At 43.1% G+C, this 22,646-nt stretch overlaps 2 protein-coding genes and 1 long non-coding RNA gene across 3 annotated transcripts; 2 read left to right on the forward strand and 1 right to left on the reverse strand.

Moving 5' to 3' along the window:
* Window position 1: 1 nt before the first annotated feature.
* LOC115158156 (protein FAM32A-like) lies at window positions 2-6,068 on the reverse strand. Its single transcript, XM_029706772.1, has 4 exons — window positions 5,817-6,068; window positions 583-727; window positions 390-443; window positions 2-270 (listed from the first exon to the last, which is right to left on the reverse strand). Exons 1-4 carry the CDS (start codon window positions 6,050-6,052, stop codon window positions 202-204), a joined length of 504 nt encoding a protein of 167 aa, XP_029562632.1. The 5' UTR covers window positions 6,053-6,068; the 3' UTR covers window positions 2-201.
* Window positions 6,021-21,177, forward strand: LOC115158157 (39S ribosomal protein L54, mitochondrial). The gene is given in 4 exon segments (XM_075074244.1): window positions 6,021-6,107; window positions 19,098-19,245; window positions 19,538-19,624; window positions 19,626-21,177. Coding segments are annotated over 4 exon segments (294 nt in total). The 5' UTR covers window positions 6,021-6,091; the 3' UTR covers window positions 19,669-21,177.
* Window positions 11,172-13,625, forward strand: LOC115158158 (uncharacterized). Its single transcript, XR_003868633.1, has 2 exons — window positions 11,172-11,307; window positions 13,269-13,625. It is a non-coding gene; the product is annotated as an uncharacterized LOC115158158 (long non-coding RNA).
* Window positions 21,178-22,646: the final 1,469 nt, after the last annotated feature.

Consider the following 22,646-nt stretch of genomic DNA (forward strand, 5'->3'; position numbering starts at 1 on the left):
GGAAAAGTAACTCAGTTTAATTAAATACATATCACAGCATGTCTAATCTAGTATAATTCTATGTATGGAACAAAAATATAGTTACACAAATTACCACATTATAAAATGACATTAATGTACAACAGAAATGACACAGCATGGATAACAATGGGCAAAAAAATAACAATTTATTCTAAAATGAAAATGGTCCAGGATTCCTCTTCATTTGGTCCAGCTGACTTTAGGAATATCATAATGTTCTGTAAGGGTGTCCAGGTGACGGTTGAAATCCTGCAATACAACAAAAATACCTTTGTTTATTGTAAATGCCAGAGGTTTGTAGAACTCAAAGTGTATTTTCTGAATTACAGTAATTTCATGCAGATGTTTTCAAATAATAAAGGTCTTACCTCAACTCTCCGCTTGTGCGTTTTTTCTGCTTTGTTCAAAATTCTCTCCATTTGCTAAAAGAAATGGAAAAAGTAGGGTGTGAATATTGGTATTTTAAACAGGAAGTAGGCATTTTTATCCCATGACTAACATTGTCTCTATTTCAGTACTAGAACATCAGTAGGACAATACATTTAGGACAATGATTATTACCCTCTTCTCTTGCATCTTGTCAAAAGCCATTTGAGCTGGTGTTCTTTTGTCAATGTATCCACTCTTGGTTTCCTCCTCTTCGTTTTTATTTGTATTAATTTGCTGCTCCAAACGATGCTTCTTCTCCTTGTTCTTCTTCTTCTTTCTAAAAGAGTAAAATAATGCCAACAGATGAAGGGTTGTTAGTGAGGCGTTAGCTAGCCTGCTACATAGCTAGCCTGCTACATAGCTAGCCTGCTACATAGCTAGCCTCACCAGCTAGAGCTTTGAGGGAAAATATTAGATTAGGCTTATATGTTTGTTTACTTTTATTTATTTGTTTATTTTATTTAACTAGGCAAGTCAGTTAAAAACAAATTCTTATTTACAATGACAGCCTACCAAAAGGCCTCCTATGGGGACTGGGGTTGGGATTAAAAATATATAAATATAGGACAAAACACACATCACGACAAGAGAGAAAACACGACACTACATAAAGAGAGACCTAAGACAACAACATAGCAAGGCAGCAACACGAGAACACAGCATGGTAGCAACACAACATGGTGGCAGCACAAAACATGGTACAAACATTATTGGGCACAGACAACAGCACAAAGGGCAAGAAGGTAGAGACAACAGTACATCAAGCAAAGCAGCCACAACTGTCAGTAAGTGTCCACGATTGAGTCTTTAAATGAAGAGATTGAGATAAAAGTGTCCAGTTTGAGTGTTTGTTGCAGCTCGTTCCAGTCGCTAGCTGCAGCAAACTGAAAAGAGGAGTGACCCATGGATGTGTGTGCTTTGGGGACATTTAACAGAATGTGACTGGCAGAACGGGTGTTGTATGTCGAGGATGAGGGCTGCAGTAGATATCTCAGATAGGGGGGAGTGAGGCCTAAGAGGGTTTTATAAACGAGCATCAACCAGTGGGTCTTGCGACGGGTATACAGAGATGACCAGTTTACAGAGTATAGAGTGCAGTGATGTGTCCTATAAGGAGCATTGGTGGCAAATCTGATGGCAGAATGGTAAAGAAAATCTAGCCGCTCGAGAGCACCCTTACCTGCCGACCTATAAATTATGTCTCTGTAATCTAGCATGTGTAGGATGGTCATCTGAATCAGGGTTAGTTTGGCAGGTTGAGTGAAAGAGGAGCAATTACGATAGAGGAAACCAAGTCTAGATTTAATTTTAGCCTGCAGCTTTGATATGTGTTGAGAGAAGGACAGTGTACCATCAAGCCTTACTCCCAAGTACTTGTATGTGGTGACTACCTCAAGCTCTAAACCCTCAGAGTTAGTAATCACACCTGTGGGGAGAGGGGCATTCTTCTTACCAAACCACATGACCTTTGTTTTAGAAGTGTTCAGAACAAGGTTATGGGTAGAGAAAGCTTGTTGGACACTAAGTAAGCTTTGTTGTAGAACATTTAACACAAAATCCTGGGAGGGGACAGCTGAGTATAAGACTGTATCATCTGCATATAAATAGTCGAGAGAGATTCCTACTGCCTGAGCTATGTTGTTGATGTAAATTGAGAAGAGCGTGGGGCCTAGGATTGAGCCTTGGGTTACTCCCTTGGTGACAGGCAGTGGCTGAGACAGCAACTTTTCTGACTTGGAAAAACACTGCACTCTTTGAGAGAGGTAGTTAGCAAACCAGCCCAGAGACCCCTCAGAGACACCAATACTCCTTAGCCGGCCCACAAGAATGGAATGGTCTACCGTATCAAAAGATTTGGCCAAGTCAATACAAATAGCAGCACAACATTGCTTAGAATCAAGGGCAATGGTGACATAATTTAGGACCTTTAAGTTTGCAGTGACACATTCAAAACCTGAGAAGAAACCAGATTGCATACCAGAGGGAATACTATAGACATCAAGGAAGCCAGTCAGTTGATTATTGACAAGTTTTTCCAACACTTTTGATAAACACGGCAAAATAGAAACAGGCCTTTAACAGTTAGGATCAGCTTGATCTCCCCCTTTAAATTCATTTCTCTCTGCCTCCTTCTTTCCACTCCTCTCCTCTTTTAACCTCACCCTCTCACCGTCCCACCCTACTCACAAGGCAGGCAATATGCTTGACCTCATCTTTACTAGATGCTGTTCTTCTACTAATCTCACTGCAACTCCCCTCCAAGTCTCCGACCACTACCTTGTATCCTTTTCCCTTTCGCTCTCCTCCAACACTACTCACTCTGCCCCTACTCAGATGGTATTGTGCCATCGCAACCTTCGCTCTCTCTCTCTCGCTACTCTCTCCTCTTCCATCCTATCATCTCTTCCCTCTGTTCAATCCTTCTCCAACCAATCTCCTGATTCTGCCTCCTCAACCCTCCTCTCCTCCTTTTCTCCTCCTTTTCTGATCCTCGTTTGTTAAGTCAAACGACACCGCTGGTCCTGCTCACATTGCCCTACCCTATGCTTTGACCTCTTTCTCCCCTCTCTCCAGATGAAATCTTGCGACTTGTGACGGCCGGCCGCCCAACAACCTGCCCGCTTGACTCTATCCCCTCCTCTCTTCTCCAGACCATTTCCGGAGACCTTCTCCCTTACCTCACCTCGCCCATCAACTCATCCTTGACCGCTGGCTACGTCCCTTCCGTCTTCAAGAGAGCGAGAGTTGCACCCCTTCTCAAAAAACCTACACTCGATCCCTCCGATGTCAACAACTACAGACCAGTATCCCTTCTTTCTTTTCTCTCCAAAACTCTTGAGCGTGCCATCCTTGGCCAGCTCTCTTGTGATCTCTCTCAGAATGACCTTCTTGATCCAAATCAGTCAGGTTTCAAGACTGGTCATTCAACTGAGACTGCTCTTCTCTGTGTCACGGAGGCTCTCCGCACTGCTAAAGCTAACTCTCTCTCCTCTGCTCTCATCCTTCTAGACCTATCTGCTGCCTTTGATACTGTGAACCATCAGATCCTCCTCTCCACCCTCTCCGAGTTGAGCATCTCCGGCACGGCTCACTCTTGGATTGCGTCCTACCTGACAGGTCGCTCCTACCAGGTGGCGTGGCGAGAATCTGTCTCCGCACCACGTGCTCTCACCACTGGTGTCCCCCAGGGCTCAGTTCTAGGCCCTCTCCTATTCTCGCTATACACCAAGTCACTTGGCTCTGTCATATCCTCACATGGTCTCTCCTATCCTTCCTATGCAGACGACACACAATTCATCTTCTCCTTTCCCCCTTCTGATAACCAGGTGGCGAATTGCATCTCTGCATGTCTGGCAGACATATCAGTGTGGATGACGGATCACGACCTCAAGCTGAACCTCGGCAAGACGGAGCTGCTCTTCCTCCCGGGGAAGGACTGCCCGTTCCATGATCTTGCCATCACGGTTGACAATTCCATTGTGTCCTCCTCCCAGAGTGCTAAGAGCCTTGGCGTGACCCTGGACAACACCCTGTCGTTCTCCGCTAACATCAAGGCGGTGACCCGATCCTGTAGGTTCATGCTCTACAACATTCGCAGAGTACGACCCTGCCTTACACAGGAAGCGGCGCAGGTCCTAATCCAGGCACTTGTCATCTCCCGTCTGGATTACTGCAACTCGCTGTTGGCTGGGCTCCCTGCCTGTGCCATTAAACCCCTACAACTCATCCAGAATGCCGCAGCCCGTCTGGTGTTCAACCTTCCCAAGTTCTCTCACGTCACCCCACTCCTCCGCACACTCCACTGGCTTCCAGTTGAAGCTCGCTTCTGCTACAAGACCATGGTGCTTGCCTACGGAGCTGTGAGGGGAACGGCACCTCCGTACCTTCAGGCTCTAATCAGTCCCTACACCCAAACAAGGGCGTTCATCCACCTCTGGCCTGCTGGCCCCCCTACTTCTGCGGAAGCACAGTTCCTGCTCAGCCCAGTCAAAACTGTTTGCTGCTCTGGTGGAACAAGCTCCCTCACGACGCCAGGACAGCGGAGTCAATCACCACCTTCCGGAGACACCTGAAACCCCACCTCTTTAAGGAATACCTGGGATAGGATAAAGTAATCCTTCAAACCCCCCCAAAAGAAAGATATAGATGTACTATTGTAAAGTGGTTCTTCCACTGGATATCATACGGTGAATGCACCAATTTGTAAGTCGCTCTGGATAAGAGCGTCTGCTAAATTACGTAAATGTAAATGGAAATAAAGGACGAACCATGGCTGCCTTCCAAGCAATGGGAACCTCCCCAGAAAGAAGAGACAGATTAAAAAGGTTGGAGATGATAGGCTTGGCGGTGATAGGCTTGGCGGTGATAGGCTTGGCGGTGATAGGGGCAGCAACCTTAAAGAATAAAGGGTCTAAACCATCTGACCCATGACAAATCAGGACAGATCGTTTCACTGAGCAGCCATTCCAAACACAGGCTGTAAAACATTGATCACTAAGGTCATTAAAGAAAACACCAGACTGATACCTATCAGGATAATTTGTGAGGATAACATCAAGGAGAGTAGCCTTTTCTGGGTGTTTGGAGTCATACCTTGTGGGATTGGTAATAATCTGGCAAAGATTTAGGGAGTCCCATTGCTTTAGGATTTGGTCAGGTGGTTTAAGCATGTCCCAGTTTAGGTCACCTAGCAGGACAAATTCAGACTTAGTGTAAGGGGCCAGGAGAGAGCTTGAGGCAGAACAGTGCTGATGGACTGATGGCCGGTGCACTTAAAAGCTACATACATTTGAGAAGGCTAACACTATGTAACTATTTACATGTTTGATAGTTAACTAGCTGGTTAGCTGGCAAATATTTTTTTTATAACTAACCCAAAATAGACCAGAGCCTGTCGTTTCCAATGGAAGCGAATGAATCATAGTGGGCAGAACAAGCAAGAAAGTAGTCAGAGCCAAGCACTAGCCAGTGAAATCCTATTGGCGCGTTCTAGCATTTATTTGCATATTTACGTTAGGGATCCCTTACTCTGTGAAGTGCGCATGTGCAATAACGCAATTCGCCCGTGCACTCCTAAACAAAACAAAACATTTTTAACTTTGGAAAATTGTAAAGTCTACAAAACGCAGTCCACTCTGTGACATATTCTAGTTTTGGAAACAGAAAACTCTACGGAGATAGAATGTTTCAACGATGAGAAAATGTGCAGTAATGTCGGCCAAAATTAATCTCACTCCCACTTCCGGCCACTGGGCTTCATCTCATCACCATATTTTGCGAGTGAGTGGAAACGCCAACCGGATGCTTCACATTTATAAATCTGGAGAAATATTGACTTATAAGTACTAATAACACGAAATACATACTTTTTACCGGAGGAAACAACGCCTATTCTTTTCAATTGCAGTGAACCTTTCTGGACGGTAGCGTATTGATCCGACATATTTGTTGTTGATGTAGATTTCGTTCTTCCTCTCTCGCTGTTATGCAGATGAGTTTCATGACTGGTACTCCGTTGCCCCCTAGGGCAGAGTACGGTGCGTTCATCCCAGCAGGTGGCAGTAACGTGACCACAAGCGGCGATTATGAACGTCAAACACATGCGCGGTAGCCTGTTGTGTTAACTGATCCCCAACGCGTCATGAAAGGATGGCAAGGTACGGTTTATTCTGCTCTACAATGACAATGAAATGCTTTGCGACCAATACACCCGTGTGGTTTTGTATGAGTAACCTGTTGTATAAAACGCCGACGTGTGGATACGCAAAGAAAGTAGGTAAGTAACGTTAAATGGCTTCTATAAAATGTATAATCTAATCTAGCTAACGTTAGTTCCATTAGAAAATATAACTGAGTAATGAACAATACACAGGTACAGATAAATAGCAGGCACGGTGGGCAAAAGTTATTCATATGATTACAGTATGAGTAGTTAATATAGATGGTTTAGCTGACAACGTCACGAAAACGATGTGCACGCTTCAATGGGGCAGAAGCCCGTGTATTGTTGTGATTCTGGATGGCAAGATAGTTCAATAGGGTCCAGCTGCAACGTCATCTCCCAGGGTATCTATGCTCCCAGCTACTGATATGCTGTCTCATGAAAAGTGTGGGTGTCGAAAGGACTGGGCGTTTCGAAAGGAACCATATAAGGAGAAGTGGGGGTTTCTTGGTAAATGTATTCGATAATACCGTGTCTTGTTTTGACTGATTTCATGGCAATGCTAATATGGCAAAAATGTGCTAGCTAGCTAAACAACAAGCGTAACAATGTATTTGAGACAGCAAGTGCTCATTGTGCAAATGTAATTATTTTTTTAACAAACCTTGGAAACTAAACATAGTTTACATGTTGTCAAAGCTTACTTGGACACCGGGTCCCCAAATTTCCCATGCTAAATAGCCAGATTTTTGACCTAGTTACATGTACATTGAACAACAGAAGCTTTTCACCATGTTTCTGTACCAACTTAGGGAAAACCTGCTATAGAGTACCACAGAATGAGTCATAATACACATAAAACCTAGCAGTCAAACAAGGAAATAGTTCCAGTAATTTTTCCACCATTCATTTTTCCCATAGGGATTTTAGAAACACTTAAAATAAGGACTGCGTTTCGTATAGGCTTACCCTGGTGTGAGGTTTTGATAACCATGTAAATCTCTCTAGGACAAGGTGACTTATCAATATATTTGCCTGTATTTACCCACTAAAAATGAAATGCTAATTATCTGGTAATATGGCTATCATAAAGAACTTCAAATGCCATGATGATCTGGATGAGACTGCTAACTATCTAATGTTAGCTAAATTTAGTAATGAAGAAATTGGCTACATTTCTTTACATTTACAATTCTTTAAACTGTCTTGTGCAAGTTTTAAATTGACACAATACCTGTTAGCAAAGGTGTCAGCTAGAGATGACGTGCAGGAGCTTGCAGGGATTTGTAGTCTTGCATGATATCTACTTTGATGCTAATTAGCATTTTTAAATCTGAGAGTAAATAGAGCTGAATATATTGATAAAAGTCACCTTGTCCAAGAGAGATTTACATGGTTATCAAAACATCACACCAGGGGAAGCCTACATTCTTGCAGTTGACATATGACGCCTCCTGGTGGCCATGTTGGAAGACCACCCCATTCATTCTAACGACAAATAGCTGAGTGGCTACCCCAAACTGTATGTATGATAACAGTGCCTAAAACTACAGGGAACAAAAATATAAATGCAGTGTTGGTTTCATGAGCTGAAATGATCCCAGAAATGTTCCATTCGCACAAAAAGCTTATTTCTCTAAAATGTTGCGCAGAAATTTGTTTACATTGTTTACAGGTGTGGCATATCAAGAAGCTGATTAAACAGCATGATCATTACACAAGTGCACCTTGTGCTGGGGACAATAAAAGGCCACTCTATAATGTGCAGTTTTGTGGCAGTGTGCAATTGGCATGACTGCAGGAATGTCCACCAGAGCTGTTGCCAAATAATTTAATGTTAATTTCTCTACCATAAGCCGCCTCCAACGTCGTTTTAGTGAATTTGGCAGTACGTCCAACCGGCCTCACAACCACAGACCATGTGTAACCACGCCAGCCCAGGACCTCCACATTTGGTTTCTTCACCTTTGTCTGAGACCAGCCACCGGAACAGCTGATGAAACTGTGGGTTTGCACCACCGAAAGATTTCTGCATAACCTGTCAGAAACCGTCTCAGGGAAGCTCATCTGCGTGCTTGTCGTCCTCACCAGGGTCTTGACCAGACTGCAGTTTGGCTTCGTACGCGACTTTAAGTGGGCAAATGCTCACCTTCGATGGCCACTGGCATGCAGGAGTGTGCTCTTCATGGATGAATCCCGGTTTCAACTACCGGGCAGATGGCAAAAAATCTAATCAAATCAAATTTTATTGGTCACATACACATGGTTAGCAGATGTTAATGTGAGGGTAGCGAAATGCTTGTGCTTCTAGTTCCGACTGCAGTAATATCTAACAAGTAATCTAACAGATTCACAACAACTACCTTATACACACAAATACACACCATGTAAAGGGATGAATAGGATATGTACAAATAAATATATGGATGAGCGATGGTGTGCGGCATAGGCAATATGCAATAGATGGTATAGAATACAGTGTATACATATGAGATAAGTAATGTAGGATATGTAAACATTATTAAAGTGGCGTTATTTAAAATGACTAGTGATATCTTTATTAAGTCAATTTTTTAAAGTGGCCAGAGATTTGAGTCTGTATGTTGGCAGCAGCCTCTCTATAGTGATGTCTGATGACCTTGAGATAGAAGCTGTTTTTCAGTCTCTCGGTCCCAGCTTTGATGCACCTGTACTGACTTCGCCTTCTAGATGATAGCGGGGTGAACAGGCAGTGGCTCAGGTGGTTGTTGTCCTTGATGATCTTTTTGGCCTTCCTGTGACATCCGGTGCTGTAGGTGTCCTGGAGGGCAGGTAGTTTGCCCCCGGTGATGCGTTGTGCAGACCGCACTACCCTCTGGAGAGCCTTGCGGTTGAGGGCAGTGCAATTGCCGTACCAGGCGGTGATACAGCCAGACAGGATGCTCTCGATTGTCCATCTGTAAAGGTTTGTGAGAGTTTTAGGTGCCAAGCCAAATTTCTTCAGCCTCTTGAGGTTGAAGAGGCGCTGTTGCACTTTATTCTGTTTGTCTGTGATGTGTACGCCGAGGAACTTAAAACTTTCCACCTTCTCCACTACTGTCCCGTCGATGTGGATGGGGGGGTGCTCCCTCTGCTGTTTCCTGTAGTCCACGATCATCTCTTTTGTTGACGTTGAGTGAGAGGTTATTTTCCTGACACCACATTCTAAGGGCCCTCACCTCCTCCCTGTAGGCCATCTCGTCATTGTTGGTAATCACGCCTACCACTGTGGTGTCTGCAAACTTGATGATTGAGTTGGAAGCGTGCATGGCCACGCAGTCATGGGTGAACAGGGAGTACAGGAGAGGGCTGAGAACACACCCTTGTGTGTTTTGAGGATCAGCGTGGTGGAGATGTTCTTTCCTACCTTCACCACGTGGGGGCGTTCCGTCAGAAAGTCCAGGACCCAGTTGCACAGGGCGGGGTCGCGACCCAGGGTCTCGAGCTTAATGATAAGTTGTTGTCAATGAACTGTAGTCAATGAACAGCATTCTTACATAGGTATTCCTCTTGTCCAGATGGGATAGGACAGTATGCAGTGTGATGGCGATTGCATCGTCAGTGGACCTATTGGGGCAGTAAGCAAATTGGAGTGGGTCTAGGGTATCAGGTAGGGTGGAGGTGATATGATCCTTGACTAGTCTGTCAAAGCACTTCATGAATACAGAAGTGAGTGCAATGGGGCAATAGTCATTTAGTTCAGTTACCTTAGCTTTCTTGGGAACAGGAACAATGGTGGCCATCTTGAAGCATGTGGGGACAACAGACTGGGATAGGGTTTGTTTGAATATGTCTGTAAACACACCAGCCAGCTGGTCTGCACATGCTCTGAGGACGTGGCTAGGGATGCCGTCTGGGCCGGCAGCCTTGCGAGGATTAACACGTTTAAATGTTTTTCTCACGTTGGCCACGGAGAAGGAGAGCCCACAGGCTTTGGGCCATGTCAGTGGCACTTTATTGTCCTCAAAGCGAGCAATGAAGTTGTTTAATTTGTCTGGGAGGAAGACGTCGATGTCCGCGACGGGGCTGGTTTTCTTTTTGTAGTCCGTGATTGACTACATACGTCTTGTGTTTGAGCCGTTGAATTGCAACTACTTTTTTTGTCTCTATACTGATGCTTTGATTGTTTGATTGCCTTGCGGAGGGAATAGCTGCACTGTTTGTATTTGGTCATGTTTCCGGTTGCCTTGCCATGATTCAAAGTGGTGGTTCGCGCTTTCAGTTTTGCGAGAATGCTGCCATTAATCCACGGTTTCTGGTTGGGGAAGGTTTTAATAGTCACAGCGGGTACGACATCTCCGATGCACTTGCTAATAAACTCGCTCACCGAGTCAGCGTATACATCAATGTGGTTGTCGAAGGCTGTCCGGAACATATCCCAGTCTACGTGATCGAAGCAATCTTGAAGCGTGGAATCCGATTGGTCAGACAAGTGTTGTATTGACCTGAGCACGGGCGTTTCCTGTTTTAGTTTCTGTCTGGCTGGGAGCAACAAAATTGGTTCATGGTCAGCTTTGCCGAAGGCTGGGCGTGGGAGGGCTTTGTATGCATCGCGGAAGTTCGAGTAGCAATGATCCAGAATTCTGCCAGCTCATGTCGCGCATTCGATATGCTGATAGAATTTAGGGAGTATTGATCTTAGGTTAGCGTTGTTAAAATCTGCTTTGGGGGGGATATACACGGCTGTGACTATAATCGAAGAGAATTCTCTTGGAAGATAATGCGGTCGGCATTTAATTGAATTCTAGGTCAGGTGAACAAAAGGACTTGAGTTCCTGTATGTTGTTGGAACAAACCATGAGTCGTTAATTATAAGGCATACACCCCCGCCCTTCTTCTTACCAGAGAGATGTTTGTTTCTGTCGGCGCGATGCGTGAAGAAACCGGGTGGCTGTACCGACTCTGTAACATGGCTCACTCGGGATACTTTGTCAATCTCTGATGTCTCTCTGAAAGGCAACTCGTGTCCTAATTTCGTCCCCCTTGTTATCTAGAGATTGGACATTGGCGATTAATATGCTTGGAAGCGGTGGATGGTGTGCTCACCTTCTGAGTCTGCCTCTCCTGCGGCGACCGTGTTGTTTTGGGTCGGCCTCTGGGATAAGATCCCATGTCCAGGTTGGAGTTCCGAACAATGGATCCGCTTCGGGAAAGACCTATTACTGGTCGTAATGATGGTAAGTTGACATCGCTTTTATATCCAATAGTTCTTCCCGGCTGTATGTAATAACACTTGAGATTTTCTGGGCTAACAATGTAAGAAATAGTACATAAAAAAACAAATAACTGCATAGTTTTCTAAGGACCGCATAGTTTTCTAAGTGAAGCGACCATCTCTGTTGGCGTCATCATTCCAATTGAATGACAGCGTCTATGGCGTCGTGTGGGCAAGCAGTTTGCTGACGTCAACGTTGTGAACAGAGTGCCCCGTGGTGGTGGGGTTACAGTATGGGCAGGCATAGGCTATGGACAACGAACACATTTGCACTTTATCGATGGCAATTTGAATGCACATAGATACAGTGATGAGATCCTGAGGCCCGTTGTCATGCCATTCATCCTCCGCCATTACCTTTCAGCATGATAATACATGCCCCCATGTCGCAAGGATCTGTACACAATTCCTGGAAGCTGAAAACTTCCCAGTTCTTCCATGCCCTGCATACTCACTAGACATGTCACCCATTGAGCATTTTATGGATACTCTGGATTGGCGTGTATGACGGCGTGTTCCAGTTCCCACAAATATCCACTAACTTCGCACAGCTATTCAATAGGAGTGGGACAACATTCCACAGGCCACAATCAACAGCCTGATCAACTCTATGCAAAGGAGATGTCGCATTGCATGAGGAAAATGGTGGTCACTTCAGATACTGATTTTCTGATCCACACCTCTGCTTTTTTTTAAAGGTATCTGTGACCAACATACGCATATGGGAACTGTAACTCAGTAAAATCTTTGAAATTGTTGCATGTTGCGTTTTATATTTTTCTTCAGTGTAGTTGATTCGTCACCATGTAATTTTCTGAACGGTATATGGCTACTCTAACAAGGCAGGAAAGACAACAAAAAATATATGTTTACAGATTCCTCGCAATCATGAAACACCTTTGGTGACACCAAGGAGAACTGTAAGAAAAGTGAAGAAACCTTTTTTGTCCATCAAGATCTGAACCCAGACAGCTGGCAGTACAGGGTCTGCTACGGTTATTTCATCAATTTAGTTTAGCTGTTATGCTAACCAGGTGTTAACAACAACACTAAGTTGGACAAAATTAGATAGCTTGTAGTCTAGCTATAAGCGTGTGTCGAGTGAGTTTCAAGTTTTGGGGAAGCAATTTTTTTCAACATATGCACCTTGATAACAAAAGATTGCATGCATTTATCATCGCATTTGCAGAGTAATGTAAGCCTACTATTCCTAATGTGATGAGAAGATTGGATAATGAAAATGTTGGCTATTAATGAGATCGTAGTGGTATAGGCCTATAGACTATATCAGAGACATTTTTTTCTTTTGTCCGGGGGAAATATTGACCTCTGATAAGCATTTCATACATTTCTGGTACACTTTATATAACTGGAGACATTAGCCAATGAAACCTACTTGGCTTGAATGTAACCATGTAATCTATGCCTATGAAAAGTAGTCATGGCTAGAAGGGATGCAACTTTGGTGAAATTGACGTCAAAAGTAAAACAATCATTTTAGCTAACCCTTTTCCTTACCTTAACCTAATTCTCCTGACCTAATCTGCAACAAATAGTCAAATGACGTTCATTTTACAAAAGATGGATACATTCTACCCATGTAGAATGTACAATATGAGGTCCAAATAGCCCCCCAAAAAACTATGATCATTTGACAACTTTATTCATAAGAGGGAAAATGTATGGACATTACAGCATAGGAAAAATGCCTCAATGGGTTAGGACAACCTGCTGTGTTGACTGGTTGTTCCAGCCCAACAATAGATTTAATCTTTATATGACACTAAAACAACTGAATGAATTAAACACAACCAAACAATTTTGAGCCCTGATGGTATAGGTGACCTGAAGAAGTGATATTCTAACATTAGGTGTGCTTTATTTGTTTATGTACTGTATGTCGACTGGATTCCCCCTGTGAAGATGAGCAATGCTGCAGCAACATCAGTTTCTTCTACAACTTCGTCCTTTTCCAGATATGAAAGGAGACATCCCTCAGTTATACAAGGTGGTTGTAATATGCTGTGCTTTGGTCAATCTGAATGATTCTGTTGTGCCATTTGAGCAGAGGGCACCTTCACTTTGTCATCATGACAAAATAAACCGTATGAAAATATATAATATTTATTTTGGAACAACATGTAAAATACATATTTCTGATATTGTAAACATACTGTACTTTAATAATAGGCTATATTGTTGTTTGGGTGAAATTAAAAGTGTTTTGTAATTTCTGCTTTGCCTTGCTTAATTGAATAAAAAGTATTTCTTATAGCCTAACTTGTATAAATTTATTTAAAACAATTTAAACACATTTAGCATAGACAATGTAATTGTTGTGGTAGTCTTAGGCAAACCATTTTCATTATTACAGTGGTACTTCCCAAGTGCCACTCAGACCATCTGGGAGAAAAGTATCTGGCATTGAACGTGGTGGTGGATGTTTTAAACTAAAGATCCCATCTCCTGCTTCCAGACATTTCACCGCCTAGATTACAAGGGTTGGATTTGCACAAAACTATTTCATGTCAGCATAATGCGTGTTAAACATCTAGTATAATGATTAGCCTCATACATTGTCTACTGGTATCGTTTTAAAATTGAGAACATGTACTGTAGCTCAACAATATGTAAACAATGTGTGAGTTAAGCTAATGTCCATTAGACTAATGCCATCATACTGTAGGCCAGTGTTTCTCAACTCGGGTCCTCGAGTACCCCCAATGGTACGCCGTTTTATTGTAGCCCCGGACAAGCACCCTTATTCAACTTGTCAGCTAATCATAAGGCCCTCTGTGTTGAATCAGGTATGTTTGTCTGGGGCTGCAACAAAACTGTATGCTGTTGGAAGTACTCAAGGACTGGAGTTGGGAACCACTGCTGTAGGCCTATGGCTGCATTGGTGTTGCATGCCATTATCCGCTGCAAAATTGGTTCACCTGGCTGATATCCTGAAAATAGTGACAATCAAATAAATCTAATTGGAGAGCTTACAACTGAACAAAAGCATAGGTAATGTACATTTGAGAATTCAACACAGACAAGATCGATTCCCTTACCCTCTTTACTGACGGATTGTGAACTGTGATCAATCAACATTAACAATAGTTCTTGAATAATAGTTTGAAGTTAACAAGTTTAAACACTTCAAAGAATCAACACTTTCATATAATTTCAAAGTGTACTAGTAAGCTAACTCCTATGTAAAGGTTAGACATCTTAGTAACAAGTAGGCTATTACTACTAAAGCATCATTTCATTGGGTGGCAGGTAGCCTAGTGGTTAGAGCGTTGGGTCAGTAACCGAAAGGTTGCAAGATCGAATCCCCGAGCTGACAAGGTAAAAATCTGTTGTTTTGCCCCTGAACAAGGCCCTAGGTCGTCATTGTAAATAATAATTTGTTCTTAACTGAATTGCCTAGTTAAATAAAGGTTAAAAAAAAATCTGGTGAATTGTTTTTATTAAATACCAGGGTTGGCAAACCTCGCTCCACTGATCCTTGGTCTACTGGGTGAGCTGACTTCTGTTCCAGCCCAGCAATAGTACACATACAGTGCCTTTGGAAAGTATTCACACCCCTTGACTTTTTCGTTACAGCCTTATTCTAAAATGGATTAAATTACATTTTTTCCTCAATCTACACCCCATAATGACAAAGCGAAAACAGTTTTTAAAAAATGTGTGTGTGTGTGTGTGTGTGTGTGTGTGTGTGTGTGTATGTATGTGTATATATATATATATATATATATATATATATATATATATATATATATATATATATATATATATATATATATATATGAAATATCACATTTACATAAGTATTCAGACCTTTTGCTATGAGACTCCAAATTGAGCTCAGGTGCATCCTGTTTCCATTGATCATCATTGAGATGTTTCTACAACTTGATTGGAGTCCACATGTGCTAAATTCAATTGATTGGACATGATTTGGAAAGGCACACATAGAAGGCCAAACTGAGCAATCGGGGGAGAAGGGCCTTGGTAAGGGAGGTGAACAAAAACCCAATGATTGAACTCTTTGGCCTGAATGCCAAGCGTCACGTCTGGAGGAAAACTGGCACCATCCCTGCAGTGAAGCATGGTGGTGGCAGCATCATGCTGTGGGGATGTTTTTCAGCAGCAGGGACTGGGAGACTAGTCAGGATTGAGGGAAAGATGAACTGAGCAAGGTAGAGAGAGATCCTTGATGAAAACCTGCTCCAGAGCGTTCAGGACTTCAGACTGGGGTGAAGGTTCACCTTCCAACAGGACAACGACCCTAAGCACACAGCCAAGACAACGCAGGAGTGGCTTCGGGACAAGTCTCTGAATGTCGTTGAGTGGCCCAGCCAGAGCCCGGACTTGAACCCGATCATCTCTGGAGGGACCTGAAAATAGCTGTGCAGCGACGCTTCCCATCCAACCTGACAGAGCTTGAGAGGATCTGCAGAGAAGAATGGGAATAACTCCCCAAATACAGGTGTGCGAAGCTTGTAGCGTCATACCCAGGAAGACTCGAGGCTGTAATAGCTGCCAAAGGTGCTTCAACAAAGTACTGAGTAAAGGGTCTGAATACTTATGTAAATGTGATATTTCAGTTTTATTTGTAACCCATTTGCTAACATTTCTAAAAAAAAAACAGTTTTTGCTTTGTCTTTTATGGGGTATTGTGTGTAGGTTGATGGGGGGGAATTTTAATACATTTTAGAATAAGGCTGTAATGTGGAAAAAGTTAAGCGATCTGAATATTTTCCGAATGCACTGTAATCCATGGTATCCAAGGATGTACCCTTATTCTCTTGGGACATTCACTGGGACCTTTAAATTTGCAGACAGGGTTTCACAGCTCTCACTATCCGAGGACAGAAAACATCACAAAGAAAAAGGCTGCATTATACTGAAATTGGACAGCACTGAATATTATGTTGCTATATCTCTCTGTCCTCAGTTTTTCTCGCTAGGGACTGGAACTGGAGAATCTTTTCCTAATGTCCCCCTACAAAGGTACCTGCCCTTATCCAGAGTAGCCTACTCTCCATTCTCTGACAGCTGGAACTTCTAGCTAAACCTTTCACCCTTTTCCATGGCTGTTAGCTACCTAGCCATGTGGACGATTGGAGGACTTCCACCAGACTGACTGGTCTTCCAACATGGTGCCTGGTGCGGTTTCTAGGTGATTTGTGATGCAATTGCAAGCCCTTTAAAGTGTGAAGTAGAGGTCTTCACGGGCCACGAAAGTTGGGCTTTCCCACCCGGACCCAGTATGCATAAATATCATTTTTTAATATAGAGAGCCATTGCAAATAAACCAGAGGACAACTAGACCTGTTCTGTATAGACCTGGTTGGATCCAGAGCCGGTCTGATCTGAGTGAGGGAAGCAGCAGAAAAGTAATTTTTAACCAGAGCTAATAAAGCGTGAGAGGAGGGAGAGTGGTGCCCCTTCAGCAGGCAGCCTATCCTTCTCCTTTAACTTTTAATTCCATCCTTTTTAATTCCATCTTCCATTGATTAGATATTTCCTAACTTTTGCCACACACGGGGCGAGGCTCTGACTGGATGCCTGTTTCCGCTTTGATGAATTATGATTGGCCAACCACAAGCTACACCCTCCACTTGTGAAAAGCAAGAGAAGCATCATAAATGTCTCTCTCTCTCTCTACTGCAACAGTTGCATTCGGATCTGTACGGACCCTTCCGGACAAAATTAAACATACCCGAGTCCCATGACAATCATATCAGATCTGACCCAGACCCCTAACATTATTTCGAATTCTGGTTCCGGACCCACTCGGGTCCCTGACCGGGTCTCAGGTATTCAGGTACAGGTGGATCTGTGAAGACCTCGAGTGTGAGGTAGCTATCTACTTGCTAGTAGGAGTCTATATGCCGCTTTATGGTCAGGATGCCCACAGTGATGCACAGTGATGCACAGTTCCTATCATAACTTCCTGTGTGACTTCATGTGCAATCAAAATAGCTCTTTCACCCACACCCACTGAATAATTGCCTGTATCCTCTGTATGCCTTTGCCTGTCCATATTATCTCTGTAAATGGTGAAGTTTATCTCAAGGCACTGCATTTTAGATTACATCTGAATGTTGCCTTGCCACATAGCATTCAGTACAATATCAAGTTTCAAGTTGTATTAGTCGTATGTACAGGATACGCATGGTATACATCTTCCAACGAAATGCTTACTTGAAGGTTTCTCCTCGACAATGCAACAAAAATAAATAAATAAAATATAAGAAAATGGAATATAAAGTAAATGAAATTAGAATAGAATAATACATTTTATAATACAGGAAGGCACACTTTATAGTCCAATATTTACACGTGTATTGGGGAAGGGGAGATGGAGGCAAGTGTATAAATTGAGCAGTATAATAAGAGTCTGGTAGCAGCAGTTGTGGTGTGTGCATGTGTGCTAAGGTCCGGAGAATCAGAGCAAGTGGTCAAGTCCAGTTCAAGTGTCCAGCAGTCTGATGGCTTGTAGATAACAACAGGCTCAGAGACAGTTTCTATCAGACCTCATGCTCCGATACCAACTGCACGACGGTAAGGGAGAGAACAGCTCATGGCTGGGGTGTGTGAGGTGCTGATGATGCTGCGTGCCTTTCTCAGGCACCGTTTTGAGAAGATATCCTGGATGGGTGGGAGCACGGTCCCAGTGATCTACTTGGCCCTTCAGTGGGTGGTGAAGATGGCCTTGCAATCGTGGACGGAGCAATTCCCGTAACAGACCGTGATGCAACCGGCCAGAACGCTCTCGATGGTGCAGCGGTAGTATTTGGAGAGGACCCGGGGCGGATTGCCAAATTTCTTCAGGCGTATTAGGAAGTAGAGACGCTGTTGCGCCCTCTTGACAAGAGTGGTGGTGTTGTTGGTCCATGTCAAGTCCTCAGTGATGTGGACGCAGAGGATCTTAAAACGTGACTACTGCAGTCCCGTAGATGTGGATCGGGGCATGTTCCCTTCTCTGCTTTCTGAATTCAACAATCAACTCTCTTGTTTTGCTCACATTGAGGAAGAGGTGTTTGTCATGACACCACAATGCCAGTTCACTTACCTCCTCCCTATAGGCTGACTTATTGTTGTTGGTTATCAGGGCTACATCCGTGGTGTCATCAGCAAACTTGATGATGGAGTTGGAGTCGTGCAAAGCCACACAGTCGTGGGTGAACAGGGACTACAGCAGAGGAAAGAGGACACCCCTGGGGGCCCCTATGTTAAGAGTCAGTGTGGAGGAGGTGCTGTTGCCAATTCTCACAGCCTTTGGTCTGCCTGTCAGGGTGTCCATGATCCAGTTGCAGAGGGTGGTGTTGAGCTTGGAGAGAACAATAGTGTTGAATACTGAACTGTATTCAATGAACAGCGTTCTCGCATACTGTAGGTGTTCCGCTTGTCCAGATGTGTTACGGCCGTGTAAATAGCGATGGAAATGGTATCTTGCGTGGATCAGTTGGATCTTTAGCCAATGTTAAATCTTTTGCATTAATTAATTTACCTGATTTTTATTTTTTTTAAAGACTTTATATCTATAAATATGGGATCAATTAGATGTATTTAACATAAACACTGGGCAGAAATGCAGAAGAGCACAAATCATGAGTCCGATCTTGTTCATGTTCTCTAACTCATTGTTTCCATGTTTTGTAGTATGACCAGTGATAGCGATGCTGAAGTGTTGAATGAGTCATAACAGGTTTTTATCCCAACTTGTTTTCTCTCTGCCTGCTGCCAAAGGGAAAGGCAAGTGCATCGTGAAAGATGTGCTGAAGGGGCTGGAGTTCTGTAAGGACCCTGTGAAGCTCACCTCTCATGCTGTCGGAGTCAACATTTTGAAGCAAGGAGACGACCCTGCACTTAAACCACACAAGGAATACCCAGAGTTGTAAGTGCTCAAATGTGGTACTACCTTGACAAAGCGAGCTGGAGATCAGTTAAGTTTTTGTGGGATATTTTGAGATATAGCTTTCACTTGAACAATAGAAATATATCCTGTTAATGCTCTATATCCTGTTAATGCTCTACATCCTGTTAATGCTCAACTTCCTGTTAATGCTCTACTTCATGTCCATGTATATCAGCTTTTGTTATAAACATGTAGCGTTGTGTGTTTTTATTCATGAATAATTACAAAAGCTTTATAAACAATTAAGTGACACCAAGCTTCTGCCGCCCAGGCTGTTCCAGTTACAGCTGGGTCCCCTTAAGAATATCCATGAGCTGGAGCCAGATAGTCGTGAATACTGGAAGGTCCTGAGGAAGGAGCATGTGGTGCTTTAACAGGTTACACAAAGGGAAGAAGCTGTAGGACCGTGGCAGTGATCAGCTGCTCTCTACAGAACTGTGTTCTCTAGACACCAGACTGAGTCAATACTCTCAGCCTGTATGTCATCTTTCTGCTGAAAAGGAATAACCCATCACCTTGATAACTTGGACTTTGTACTGTAAGCTAAGGCAAATAGAAAGCCCTGGATTTTGAATCCATCTCAACTTTTGCCTTTTGATTTCTTATCTCAAATGTTACCATGTGTAGGCTTCTTTGAAAAAGATGACGCATAGACATGTTATTTTAGAATTATGTGAGGGTATGAGTTTTGATTCACACCTTGCAGATAGCATCTGTAATACTCTGTGAACATACACAATTATTTCTCTTTTCTCTCTGTGTTTCATAAATGTCCTTAAATTCACAAGGCTGAATGTCTCACTGGAGAAAGCCTCAGAGCGAACGAAACAGCACCCTTCTGTCTCAGTATGTGTAGCCCATCATGATGCTGTCTGCTCAAAAAGTGTATGACATTGTTGGCAGTATACAAAGCGTGTGAAAAGTTAGGATTTGGCTTGACACCAATCACATCAGAAGCCAAACGTCATTGACAGAAACAAACTTGAATTGTTGTGTCGTTGTCCTCCGGTGCCTAGCTAGCTAAAATCGTCCCTTTTCATAGATAGAGACAGGGATTTGGACTTTTGGTTTTACTTAATTCTCCGTGCTGGCCAATTATTATAAGGGAGATTCTGATCCAACCATAAATTCATGCATTGTGCCCCTGGCCTGAGAGGATGGAAGTTCAACATGAAGCTAGATGTAGTTGGCTAATTTTAACTAACTGGTCTGGCATATCATTGCCTAAGAAAGGAAGTTAGGCTAGCGAGCAAGCATTTTAGCCAGGTAGCCTAGGACAATAAAAACTATAAAAGTGTGTACTGTATGACATAGACCGTTTAGGCAACATGAAAGAGTAGGATGGCATTTGCATTTCCCTACAAGTAGGGTGAGTGAACATGTTTTTTCTACTTACACACACACACACAGAACTCAGTCCCATGGACAGCCACATCATATTTAGCTTAAATTGATTGGACTAAATAGTTTTTGGTATCTTTTAGTAGTCAGATGAAGTGTAGCACATGGTGATATGTGAAACTTACTCCTCAGCCTGAAGTGTCTACACTTGCGCCAGCGAATAGCTAGCTTTTCGCGTAGCACCGACTGGTAAGACGTTACAGGAGGGCGGTCATGTATGCTAGCACGGCAGAGGTCCCAAGTTCTCGTTCAGAAAAATGAAGGCCTTGTTTATTCTCGTCACTTGTCAGAGAGAGAACACGTAAATACCTTTTTGAGATCTGCTTATTTCGTGCAAGATTTTATGTATCAATGGTGAATAAATGAACTGTTTTGATTATTCTGTAAGTGATTATTTTGATTATTCTACACAGTGGTGTGTTCATGGATGCCAAGGGAAGCCAGGCTTCCCCAAATATTTGACCAATACCAAAATATTAATAAAATTATATTTCGTCTCTGTTTTCATAATTTGAGTGTCTGAATCTCACTGGAGAAATCATCGGAGTGAGGGAAACGGCACCCCCCTGTCTCAGTATGTGTAGCCCAGTTATCTGTTACTATCTGGACCTAAAAAGTATAACATGTTGCCCCCGTAGCATTTGATTGAATGATACCAGCAAGCATTTGGACAAAACTTCAGTGTTGGTTTCTAGCCTTCCCTGTAGCTCAGTTGGTAGAGCATGGTGTTTGCAACACCAGGGTTGTGGGTTCGATTCCCACGGGGGGCCAAGTACGAAGAGAAAAAAAAACAAAAAAAAATGTATGAAATGAAAATGAAATGTATGCATTCACTACTACTGTAAGTCGCTCTGGATAAGAGCGTAAAATGTAAAAAAATGTCCGCTTGTGTTGATGTCCTGCAGTAGCTAGCTTGCTAAATCCTCCCATTCCTAAGCCATGGATGGAGATGGGGATTTGGACTTGTTGTTTTGGCTTAATTCTCTGTACAGGCTAATGATTGTGATGGCGATTCTGATCTAACTATAAATTGATATGTTGTGCCACTGGCCTGAGATGATTGAAGTTGAATATGTAGCCTAGCAGGCTCCCATTAACTAGCTAGCAAGAAAGGAGGTTGGCATTGGCATTCAGCTAGTCTACAAGTACAGTGAGGGAAAAAAGTATTTGATCCCCTGCTGATTTTGTACGTTTGCCCACTGACAAAGAAATTATCAGTCTATAATTTTAATGGTAGGTTTATTTGAACAGTGAGAGACAGAATAACAACAACAAAAAATCCAGAAAAACACATGTCAAAAATGTTATAAATTGATTTGCATTTTAATGAGGGAAATAAGTATTTGACCCCTCTGCAAAACATGACTTAGTACTTGGTGGGAAAACCCTTAATGGCAATCACAGAGGTCAGACGTTTCTTGTAGTTGGCCACCAGGTTTGCACACATCTCAGAAGGGATTTTGTCCCACTCCTCTTTGCAGATCTTCTCCAAGTCATTAAGGTTTCGAGGCTGACGTTTGGCAACTCGAACCTTCAGCTCCCTCCACAGATTTTCTATGGGATTAAGGTCTGGAGACTGGCTAGGCCACTCCAGGACCTCAATGTGCTTCTTCTTGAGCCACTCCTTTGTTGCCTTGGCCGTGTGTTTTGGGTCATTGTCATGCTGGAATACCCATCCACGACCCATTTTCAATGCCCTGTCTGAGGGAAGGAGGTTCTCACCCAAGATTTGACGGTACATGGCCCCGTCCATCGTCCCTTTGATGCGGTGAAGTTGTCCTGTCCCCTTAGCAGAAAAACACCCCCAAAGCATAATGTTTCCACCTCCATGTTTGACGGTAGGGATGGTGTTCTTGGGGTCATAGGCAGCATTCCTCCTCCTCCAAACACGGCGAGTTGAGTTGATGCCAAAGAGCTCCATTTTGGTCTCATCTGACCACAACACTTTCACCAGTTGTCCTCTGAATCATTCAGATGTT

Source organism: Salmo trutta, chromosome 22, assembly GCF_901001165.1.
Source record: "Salmo trutta chromosome 22, fSalTru1.1, whole genome shotgun sequence".
In the NCBI taxonomy this organism is placed as follows: Eukaryota; Metazoa; Chordata; class Actinopteri; order Salmoniformes; family Salmonidae; genus Salmo; species Salmo trutta.